The sequence below is a fragment of the Pelophylax lessonae genome, assembly GCF_965119305.1.
Source record: "Pelophylax lessonae genome assembly, chromosome: 1".
NCBI classification, from domain to species: Eukaryota; Metazoa; Chordata; class Amphibia; order Anura; family Ranidae; genus Pelophylax; species Pelophylax lessonae.
This window is the reverse complement of record NC_138768.1, coordinates 759,089,339-759,101,736: the sequence shown is the minus strand read 5'-3', so window position 1 is coordinate 759,101,736 and position 12,398 is coordinate 759,089,339. Positions and strand designations below refer to the sequence as shown.

At 43.5% G+C, this 12,398-nt stretch overlaps 1 protein-coding gene and 1 pseudogene across 2 annotated transcripts; both read left to right on the top strand.

Annotated features, from left to right (window-relative positions):
• Window positions 1–1,865: 1,865 nt before the first annotated feature.
• On the top strand, window positions 1,866–2,399 carry LOC309565341 (uncharacterized protein; the record flags this gene model as incomplete). Its single annotated transcript, XM_082270256.1, has 1 exon — window positions 1,866–2,399. One exon carries the CDS (start codon window positions 1,866–1,868, stop codon window positions 2,397–2,399), a length of 534 nt encoding a protein of 177 aa, XP_082126382.1.
• Window positions 2,400–11,618: 9,219 nt separating this feature from the next.
• Window positions 11,619–12,135, top strand: LOC309549364 (annotated as a pseudogene). Its single transcript has one exon. The product of its transcript is annotated as an uncharacterized misc_RNA (transcript).
• The last annotated feature ends 263 nt before the right edge of the window (window positions 12,136–12,398 follow it).

Genomic DNA, 12,398 nt, shown 5'->3' with positions numbered 1-12,398 from the left:
ATGCTATGTTTTAGAAATAACTTATAAATTGACAACTTTGTATAAAAAATTGGGGTTGTTTGCTATCCAAAATGGAGTCATTTTGAGGGTGTTTTCACTGTCCTGGTGCTGCAGGGCCTTCAAATGTGTTAAAGGTAGTCAGAAAATGAGATGTGTAATTTATGTCCCTAGAACGCCTAAAGGTGCTACTTGCATGTTGTGCCTTTCTACATGGCCAGGCTGTGAAAAATTCTCACATATGAGGTGTTGCCATACTCAGGAGGAGTAGCGGAATGTATTTAGGGGTGTAATTGCATGTATGCCAATGTCTCGTGATAGAAAGAACTTGCTAATATGACAATTTTGTGAGGAAAAAAAAAAACACATTTCATTTAATTTCTTCATTTTCCAAGGAATTGTGGGAAATAATTAAAACTTCAAAATGTCTCTTACTAAATACCATGGACTGACTTTGGGTCATTTGGGGGGGGGGGGGGTATTTGTACTGTCCTGGCATTTTAGGGCCTTAAGAAATAAGATAGGCAATCAGTACATCAGGATTGATCAAGTTTCAATGATAAGTACATTAGCTTGTAGACTCTATAACTTTCACACAGACTAATAACATACACTGATTTGGGTTATTTTACCCTAAAAATGTAGCAGTATAAATGTAGGTCTACATTTATGAAGAAAACTACCTATTTGAAAAACAATTTAAAAGAAACTAAGAGAAACGCCTTTTTATTTTTCAAAATGTTCTGTATGTTTTCACTTATTTCTCAGAAAAATAAAATAAATAAAAAACTGTGGGGATTAAATACCACCAAAAGAGGGATCTATCTGACTCAAAAAATGATAAAAATGTAGTTTGGGTACAGTGTTGCATGACTGAGTAATTGTCATTCAAAATGTGAGAGCACTAAAAGCTGAAAATTGGCCTGGTCAGGAAGGAGGTAAAAGTGTCCAGTATTAAAGTGTTTAAGAATGATTTTTTTTTTTTTTTTTTTTTTAAAGTAAAACAAAATAGAAGGAAATATGAAGCATACCAGTGCTGACATCCTTCTACATATGCTAGTTGTCTCCCTGTTTCTGCTGTAAAAGAAAAGTCAAAGTATGACTATAAATCTGAAATTAATAATAAATACAAAGTTAATCTGACTGTATATCTATTTCTTTTAATGTAATTGGGCTTCAACCACTTTGTACCTGGAATATGCCTTTTTAGATCCCCATACTCAATGCTCTGTTCCATGAGAACGTAAAATAATGTTGCAACCGAGAACTCAGAGCGTGCACCTGTTCTCAGTTCTCTGAGACCCCACTATAATGAGAACCCACTGCCCATTGCAAAGTTATTTACAAATTACAAAAACGATTTGGGATTTTCTTCTTTCTTTTTATGTATCTAAACTTCTAAGATCAGAAAATGTACTAAGCTGTGGTGTGTTTTTTTGTTGGTGAAAATAAAATGTATTTTGAAAAAAACTTGTTTATTTGCATGCAATAATGTACATGATACATCTGGGTCCTCCATACAAAGAAGAGTCCTGTAGCAGGAGGGAGGAGATTCCTATGAGGTTGAAGAATCTTACCAGCTATCTGACGTTACCTTCTTACCTGTATAGAAAGGAAACTGAAAGTGATATAGAAGTTCCCAGAGCTGCTATAAACTCTCTCCTGTTACTTGTGTCTTGAACGAAAAAGAGAACTCCACAACATCATGAAATTAAGGACATTTTTCTCCTGCAAACAGGAATATAAAGGAAGAAACATGGAAACAAAACTTCAGATCAATCTGAGACTAGCACCGTGGAGTGACAGTGTAACAGAACAAATATCACCAACCAAAGACACATTACCAGATCCAACTGAGCAGGACAGAAATGGATATCAGGCTGGTGGTGTTGAGCATTTTACTGGTTGCAGTAAGTGGACGCTTGCACAGGAGACTCTGCCCGAAATCCCGCTATTTATCTGTGACGTCTTCTGACATAACAACACTAAAGGAGCTGCAACATGATCATGAAAAGAACATGTCTACCAACGCAATGAGATGCTACAGAAGAATGCTGAGACACAAACCATCTGTATGTGACCTTACGCAGAGGGATCGTCTCATCCTGACCTTGGAGCGGGTGTCACTAACTGTTGAGGTTCTAACTAACATGTCTACGTCTGATCAGCCTGAAACTGTAAAACAGGCACTTATGCTTTTCCTCAAACTGAAAGATGATCTGATGGTCTGTAGAGGATCTCCAGAAGACAGTGAGCCTACCTCACCCGAGCTGAAGCTGTGGCTGCATCATCTCCAGCATTTTAAGGAAGCAGCATCTCCAGATTGTGTCCAAGAGGCTGTAATACTTAGCATTATCCCTCTGAGAGTAGAAGATGTGACATGTTGGGCTCTCAACCACTAACTTACACAACTACATCAAAGAAACTTTCAGCTTACCAAATTCAAGCACAGATACAACTCTTCTGCTTTTCATATATATATATATATATATATATATATATATATATATATATATATATATATATATACCAGAACAATGATCCAGTGAAGCATGGACTTTTTCATCATAGACATACTCTTCTACACCCTGCTACTGGAGGACACACAGTATTGCTTCAAAAATATGACAGTATGTATTCATTCCTCAACTATTCTAATCTGCTTCTGCCTGGTGTAGGATATTCATTCTAATCCTCAAGAAAATAAAATACAATCCTAAAAAATATCCTACAATAGATTCCATAACCACAAACTCACAAACCATGAATTGACTTCATTGGTTATCCCAGCAGATGAGATTCCTCTTGAATCTGCAAATGACTGACCTACTCTCTACACAACACAGATTCTGTTATTCGTGCATAAAAGGAACAACACAGCCAGAAGACCAACACTTTTGCAAATAGAATATTTATTTAATTTTATAAATAATGTTTATGTATTTATTTATTTAATAATCATAATATAATGATGCAATTATTTATTTCATATCTATCTTTAACCTATATGTATTTCTTTGTTTAAAAATGTTTCTATTATTTTAGTTATTAAAATATATTTATTTCATGAGTTTCTAGCTCCCCGGAGGATGCAATGTATCTGTATGTACATTATGTTAAACAAATATGTTTTATTTCAGTGATAAACGTGTACACATACTTGTGCAATTAATAAATAGAAAGTAGAAAAATATAATACAAAACCTTGTGTTTTCATTTATTTTTTCCAGAATATTGTGTTGTTTTTGAAGTATCCTATAAATTGACAACTTTGTGTTAAAAAAAAAAAAAAGAAAAGTAAATTTCTTTGCACATTTTCCAAAAACTTGTAGAAAAAATCACATGATCAACAGACTCATTATCTAATAGGATGTACATTGGGATGTTTGCTTTGCCTAAATTGGGTAATTTTGTAGGTGTTTCCATTGTCCTGGTGCTCCAGAGCCTTCAAAAGTGTGTATCACGTACCTGGTAGCAGAGCCTGATATAATGAAGAAGGCCTCTCTTACACCTCTGACTTGGGGCCCCTGATAGTATAGACAGGAGGCGCAGGAGTGGAGAGTGGCACAAGTGCCTTTAAGTCATGCTAGCAGCAGGGCAGGTGTCCTACCTGAGCAGAAGTTGTCAGATGGCAGCCAGGGAGATGGTGCTGGCGACAGCAGACAGAGTTGCAATGTCAGGCAGGCTTGGTCACACACAGACAGGATAAATCAGATACAGGGCACAGAGAGGAACGTGGTCAGGAGACCAGCCGCCTCTGGAACCGATCAGTGGAACAGGAGCCAAAGGAGCAGACAGAAGTGGAGATCAGGGGACAAGCTGAGGTCAATGCAGGTGGAGTTCAGAGAATGGTCAAGACAAGTCGGGTCAGCAACTGGAAGCAGGATACAGGTTCACAGGATCACATTTACACAGAAGGCTGAAGACAAAGCAGCACTGATCCTGAGCACTGGCTGTGTTTAAATAGTCTGTTTGGTGCCAGCATCTTTTACAGGTGCACGCAATCGCTGGCGTGAACGAGAGTGCGCGATGGCTCGAGTTCACAAATGAGCAAATGTTTTAGCCAGTGTTCAATTCTTACAAGCATAAAAAGGGAATATCTTTAGCCTGTGCCCAGAAGTTCATCCAGAGGGGTTATCTTGTTTGCTGGCATGCGCATCCTGACAGTGTAATAAATAGCCGAGAATTTAGATGTGAAATTTATGTCCCTTGAACACCTGAAGGTGTTTCTTTGATGTTGCACCTCTCTACGTGGCTAAGCTGTTTAAAAGTCTCAAATGTGGTAACACCATACTCAGGAGGAGTAGCAGAATATATTTTGGGGTGTCATTCTTGGAATGTCAATGCTGCGTTTTAGAAATACCTTAAAAATATAACTACGGTAATAATAACTAATAATAAATTCCACATTTTCCAAAAACACATAGAAACAATGACATATTCAAAAAACGTATTATGCTTCATAGAACATACTGTACATTGGAGTGTTTGCTTTCCAAAATGAAGTTGAGGGTGTTTCCACTCTGGAGGGTGTCATTCTTGGAATGTTATACGCTGTGTTTTAGAAATAACTTATAAATTGACAACTTTGTGTAAAAAAATTGGGGTTGTTTGCTTTCCAAAATAGGGCAATTTTGAGGGTGTTTGCACTGTCCTGGTGCTCCGGGGCCTATATGGTCAGGCTGTGAAAAAGTCTCACACATGTGGTATCGCCATACTCAGGAGGAGTAGCAGAATGTACTTGGTAACGGTAATATGACAATTTTGTGAAAAAAAAAAAAAACATTTTATTTCATTTCTTTATTTTCCAAAGAATTGTGGGAATTAATTACAACTTCAAAATGTCTCTTACTAAATATCGTGGACTGACTTTGGGTCATTTGGGGGGTATTTGTACTGTTCAGTCATTTTAGGGTCTCAAATAATGAGCTAAGCAGTCAGTACATCAGGATTGATCAAGGTTTAATGATATGTACATTAGCTTGTAGACTCTATAACTTTCACACAGACTAAATAGTATACACTGATTTAAGTTATGTTACCTTAAAAATGTAGCAGTATAAATTTTGGCCTAAATTTATGAAGAAAAAAAACGACTTATTTGCAACATTTTATAACAGAAACTAAGAGAAACGCCTTTTTAATTTTTAAATGATCTGTATTTTTTCACTTAAATCTCAAAGTATAAAAATACCCAGTGGGGATGATTAAATACCACCAAATTAAGGTCTATTCGACTCAAAAAATGTTAAAAATGTAGTTTAGGTACAGTGTTGCATGACTGCATGAGTAATTACCATTCAAAATGTGAGAGCACTGAAAGCTGAAAATTGGCCAGGGCAAGAAGGGGGTAAAAGTGACCAGTATTGAAGTGGTAATATGAAGGCTACCAATGCTGACCTCCTTCTACATAAGCTAGTTGTCCGCCTTTTTCTGCCATCAATACTTTCTGTGACAGGAAATGCCTAAAAATACATTTTAGTTTCACTGAACATTTGCCTTGCTTCCATTACACTTCAGGTGGTCTTTTCTGGCAAAGCAAAGGCGTGATCCCTCAGCACAAATGTTCTCACACAGACTTGTATTGCAGAGCAGGTAAAGGTCTGTCCAGGCCTGCTATATTACTGAATGCATAGGGTCTAACTCTGGAGCATATTGGACTGCACAGTCACATTTTATTTTTCCGCAAAGCTGCTGTAACAGAAAAGTGAAAGTACAACTATAAAAATGGGATTTTTGACTTACTGTAAAATCCATTTCTCTGATGTTCATTGACAGACACACCTCCTGTCATTCTTGACTATTGGGTATACTGCCCCCTACAGGAGTAGGACACTAGGCAGAAAATAACTTCTGGCTACATTCATTGGCAGTCCCAGGGGGTATACTCCCTCTCCCTGCTATAGTCACTTTTTTGTTACAAGCAGTGTCAGGAGAATTATAACTTCCCAGAGGGGTGGGTGCTGTGTCCATCAATGAACATCAGTGAAATGGATTTTACGGTAAGTCAAAAATTAATTTTCTCTTTCGTTCATTAACAGACACAGCTCCTGTCATTCTTGACCATTGGGATGTCCCAAAGCAGTGTTAAACATGAGGGGTGGGAAAAAATTCCTAAGGCTCAACATTAGTCAACCAGGCAACAGGGGCTCAACCATAAAAACTGGAGCCCACCTGAAAAAAAAAACAATACACCCTCAAAGAGTAGCAGGTCCTCTTAACAGCAGCCTACAAAACCTTGCGGCCAAAGGAAGCATCGGAAGCATTCACAGATGCCAACAAATTCGCTTTATAAAACTTTGTAAAAGTGTGCACCAACGACCAGGTGACTGCCTTGCAAACCTGCGTCACTGATGCCTGATGACGGAAGACCCAGGAGGCACTAAGCTCCCTAGTAGAGTGTGCCTTGACAGGGAAAGGAGTAACCTGACCACTGATGGAAAAGGCCTGAACCACCATCTGTCTGATCCATCTGGAAATGGTTGCGGAGGACACGGACAAGCGTTCACGAGGTCCATCCATGAGCACGAATAGAGAGTCTGACTTCCTGAAGGACTTGGTAGCTGGCAAGTACACCCTAGGTGCCCGGACCACATCCAAGGCATGCAAGGCAATTTCCTTTGGATGTTCAGGCCAGGGACACAAGGAAGGCAACATAATGAAAGTCAGAGACCACCTTAGGAAGGAATGACGGGCAGGGGCGAAGCACCACCTTATCCTTGTGAATCACCAGATAAGGTAAACGACAGGATAAGACCAGCAGTTCCGACACCCTGCGCGCAGAGGTTATAGCCACCAAAAAGACCACCTTCTGGGACAGCGTAAGCGGGGTAATCTCCCAAATAATTTCAAAGGGAGGCTTCTGTAGAGCTAAAAGCACCACATTGAGATCCCAAGGTGGAAACAGAGCACACACTAGAGGGACAAATGTCAGACACCTTGAAGAAAGGTACGCACCAGGGAGTGTGTGGCCAAAGGTCGTTGGAAGAAGACCATCAAAGCCGACACCTGGCCCTTGATGGTACTCAAGGCCAACTTCTGTTCAACCCCCTATTGAAGGAAGTTTAAGATCTGCGCCACCGTGAAGGAGCGAGGATGCACCCCAAAAGACTCACACCACTCAATATATGTCTTGCACGTACGATGGTAGATCTTCCTCGAAGTAGATTTCCTAGCTTTTAACAACGTAGGAATCACAGACTCAGACAAACCTCTATCCTTTATCACCTGGCATTCAACAGCCAAGCCATCAAAGCCAGCGACTGTAAAGCAGGATGGAAGATCGGTCCTAGGGACAGCAGATCATCCCTGAGAGGAAGCCTCCAAGGAATGTCAGCGACCAGCCACATCAGATCAGCGTACCAAGCCATCCGAGGCCAGTCCAGGGCCCCTAAGATGACCGGAATCCCTTCTGCCTTGATCCTGCGTAGGAGTCTGGGCAGAAGAGGGAAGGTGTATATCAGACAATACTGACCCCACTGGGCCACCAGCACGTCTGTGGCATTTGCCACTGGATCCCTTGACCAATCCACAAATCTCTGCACCTTTCTGTTGAGCTGAGATGCCAACAGATCCACCTTGGCAGTGCCCCACCAGAGACACAGCTGATGAAACACCTCCAGATGAAGGGACCACTCCCCCTGATCCAACGCCTTCCGACTGAGGTAGTCCGCCTGCTAATTGTACATCCCGGGAATGTGTACGGCAGAGAGGGCAGGAACGAACCATTCTGCCCACCTAAGAATGCTGGCTACCTCCAGAGCTGCCAGGGCACTTCTTGTGCCCCCTTGGTGATTGACATAAGCCACGGCCATGGCATTGTCAGATTGAATGCGCACTTGGCATCCCTGAAGATGAACCAGCCAATGATCAAGACACAGTCTAATCGCTCGGAGTTCCAAGACATTGATCGACATTCTGGACTCTACCAGCGTCCTGATCCCCCGAGCAGAATGCTTGCCAAGGGCGCCTCCCCAGCTGGACAGGCTACAGGCTGGCATCTGTGGTGACCACTGTCCAATACAAGGGGAGGAAGGATTGTCCCAGACGAAGCGCAAGAGAGCGAAGCCACCATATCAGGGGCTCCTTTGTTCCCCGACTCAGCCGGATCCGATTGTCCAGAGACTGCAGAGTCTTGTTCCATTTCGTCAGAATCTCCCTTTGCAAAGACCTCGTATGGGACTGTGCAAACGGAACTGCAGCCACATGCGATTCTGGAGGTATGACCGTCTGTTGGACAGCAGGAGATGAATTGCAGCCTGCAATTTTTGGAGTTTGTCCAGAGGAAGGAGCACTCTGGCTACGGCTTTGTGGACGGAACCAGAACAAACCTCTGAAAATTCAGAATCCAGCCGAACTCCCGCAGAGTTTATATTGTGATCTCCAGGTTCTCCACCAGAGCAGAGGGAGACTCCACTTGCAGAAGGAGATGGTGGCTGGCACATAGTGGAATGTGAAGAGAGGGAACCTTGATATCTATAGAGGCGAGGAAATTCCCCTGACGAAGGGATGCCACCACTGCTCGAATTGACTCCATTCTGAACTTCTGTACCCGCACAAAGCAGTTTAGCGCCTTGAGGTCTAGGATTGGACACGCTTTGCATTCCTTCCTGGGGACTGTGAACATGTTTGAGTAAAAACCCTGAAAATGTTCCGAGGTCAGACTCTGGATCAATCACCCCTTGAAGGAACAGGTCTTGTACCGCCCCAAACAGACCATGTAACTAGTCTGGGGACAGGCGCAGGTTGGAAAGAAAAAGCCTTGCCGGGGGACAAGAGCGAAACTCGATCTTGTAGCTGGACTGAATGACTTCATAGACCCACTTGTGTTGTACTAGGGAAGTCCATAGGTCCAGAAACCAGCGAAGACGTCCCCCCACTCCCGATACGGGTGAGTGCGCACCCTCATGCAAAAGGAGCCTTGTCCACGGGTCTGGAGAAGCCCGCTCTCGGTTTGCCAGACCAGGTTCATTTGGATTCATCAGAGGAGGTCCTGAAAGGCTTCAAGTCCATACCAGTTGCCCCTGAGGAACGAAAAAACTTCTTATGAGCCGAGAAGGAAGGTCCACATTTATGACGAGGTTCCTTGCTCTTAAAATCCGGCCAAAGAAAGGTACTCTTCCCCCCTGTGAGACCTTTAATGATGTCATTCAGGGTAGCTCCAAACAGGCGATCTCCTTGAAAGGGAAGTTCAGTGAAGTCCTTTTTAGAAATCTGATCCGCAGACGAGCATTTAAGCCAAACAACACACCAAAGAACCATCACCAAAACACAGAGGCGAGCCATAAGGGGAGCTGCATCCAAAGAGGCATCACAGATAAACTGTAGCACCTGGACAAGCTGGTCCACCAGCTCAGCAAAGTGAGGGGGAGCTGTTCTCCCTCCAGGTCACGGCGTAGGAGCTTAGCCCACTTGGTAAGAGTTTGTGACACTAGGGCAATGGTAAATACCAGCCTCATCGCCGAACCAGCTAAGGTGTACATAGTGTGGGCCGCCATGAATGCCTCGTTTAATCTGGAAACCAGGGGGTCCACCATCGGTGGAACAGTCAACTTCTTAAGAAGGGACTCCTCATAGGGGTAACGCCTAGTAAAGTGCTTAGCAACCACATGGGGACGCTTCAGTCATCCCCACTCTTTTGTAAAAATTCTGTCAAAATAAACAGGGAAAGGAAACACCTTTGCCACTCTAGATGGATTGTGAGTGCCAATAGGTAACTGCGCCTCAGTCCCAGATTCAGCTGCGTCCTCCATCCTCAAGGTCCCACGCACAGATACAATCAGTGCATCCACCAGCACTTTTCTTGCGCGGTCACAGACTTGGAGGAATCATCCTCACTATCAGAGGATTCCAGGCATGCGGTCGCAGACCCAAAAGGGTAATCCAAGTCCATGGCAGTCTAATCAGATTTAAGATCAGATGAGACAGATGAGGCAGGGGGGGGGCGGTTTTTTCTAGCCCATCGGCCACAAGCCGCCTCCACCCAGGTCACAAGGGACTCCAGGACTGCAGTCAGTGCATGGATGGTTGGTTGGGACCCGGAGGGCCCCGCAGCCTCAGAGAGGGGATCAGGTGGGGAAATGTGCTTAAAATTATCCATGAATCACCAGGGGGACCCCACAAAAAGTGTAACGACCCCCACAGCACTGGCAGCACCACCTGGCCGCCGAGCACAAGACACAGAGTGAGCAGAGAAGAAGAGGGCTCCACCAGACTCACCACCCACTGACACAGACGCCTACAACCACCAGGAAAATCTGCACTATACGTGCGGCGATCAGGAAGCTAAATGATCCAGGAGTTAACACCAGGGGATAAGGAGGGGTTTCCACCACCGAAATTGCCACCTACGGGGCTCCTCTATCATGGCCGCCGCTATTTGCAATGCAAACCACAAGAAAATGGCCACCGGACTACACAAACATGGCCGCCGTGTATCGGAATACACAGGCTACAACAAAATGGTGGCTCCATGTGGTTTACAGGATCTGTTCAGGCAGGATGGGGGCCCCCATTGCAAGTTAGCAGGCTGAGGGACTCAGCAAAAACAGAGGGGTTTCCTGCGGGAAGGAGGGGAACCCGGGGGTCCGACCATCCCAATGAGGGGCCCATGTCCACCCCAAAACCCTCCAGGGGCAGAGGGGGGACAGCTACTCACCATACCAGGAACAAGGTGGGCACCGCTCCAGACAGATCCTCCTCTCCATTGAAATGGGGGGCTGTCGGCCAGGAGAAACGCTGCAACTCAGGCTGGGGCCAGGTCGTATGCGACCTCGAGAAATGTTTAACTCACAGGGCCAGCCCCCGTCCAGTGGGACTATGTTACTGCCAATCTAGCACAGTTGATATTAGATCTCATAGGAAAAATCCAGGAGGAAAAAATTGGCTATCTAAAAAATTTTGCCGGGACCAAAGATCCCAGAAAGTTATTAGGTCCTTACTCCTGACTAGGCAGAAAAAACTGAGTGACTATAGCAGGGAGAGAGCGTATACCCCCTGACACTGCCGCCCATGGGTGTAGCCAGAAGTTTTTTTTCTGCCTAGTGTCCTTGTCCTGTAGGGGGCAGTATAACCCAATGGTCAAGAATGACAGGAGCTGTGTATCAATGAACGAAAGAGAAATCTGAGATTATTAATACAAAGTCAATCTGACTTTATATCTATTTCTTTCAATGTAATTGGGGTTCAACCACTTTGTAACTGGAATATGCCTGGAATGTATTTTTAAAAACCTAGTTTATTTGCATGCAGATATGTACATGATACATCTGGGTCCTCTATACAAGGGAGAGTCCTGTAGCAGGAGGGAGGAGATTCCTATGAGGTTGAAGAATCTTACCAGCTATCTGACGTTACCTTCTTACCTGTGTAGAAAGGAAACTGAAAGTGATATAGAAGTTCCGAGAGCTGCTATAAACTCTCTCCTGTTGTCTTGAACGAAAGAGAACTCCACAACATCATGAAAATCGGGACATTTTTTTCCTGCAAACAGGAATATAAAGGAAGAACCATGGAAACAAAACTTCAGATCAATCTGAGACTAGCACTGTGGAGTGACAGTGTAACAGAACAAATATCACCAACCAAAGACACATTATCAGATCCAACTGAGCAGGACAGAAATGGATATCAGGCTGGTTGCAGTAAGTGGATGCTTGCACAGGAGACTCTGCCCGAAATCCCGCTATTTATCTGTGACGTCTTCTGACATAACAACACTAAAGGAGCTGCAACATGATCATGAAAAGAACATGTCTAACAACGCATTGAAATGCTACAGAAGAATGCTGAGACATAAGCCATCTGTATGTGACCTTACGCAGAGGGATCGTCTCATCCTGACCTTGGAGCGGGTGTCACTAACTGTTGAGGTTCTAACTAACTAACATGTCTACATCTACCCAGCCTGAAACTCTAAAACAGGCACTTATGCTTTTCCTCAAACTGAAAGATGATCTGATGGTCTGTAGAGGATCTCCAGAAGACAGTGAGCCTACCTCACCCGAGCTGAAGCTGTGGCTGCATCATTTCCAGCATTTTAAGGAAGCAGCATCTCCAGATTGTGTCCAAGAGGCTGTAATACTTAGCCTTATCCCTCTGAGAGTGGAAGATGTGACATGTTGGGCTCTCAACCACTAACTTACACAACTACATCAAAGAAACGTTCAGCTTACCAAAGTCAAGCACAGATACAACTCTTCTGCTTTTCATCTGAATAGACCAGAACAATGAACCCGTGAAGGATGGACTTTTTTTATCACAGACATTTTCTTCTACACCCTACTACTGAAGGACACACAGCACTACTTTAAAAAAATACAGTATATATATTCATCCCTCAATTACTATAATATGTTTCTCCCTAATCATCAAGAAAATGCAATCCTGAAATTTGCAACTCT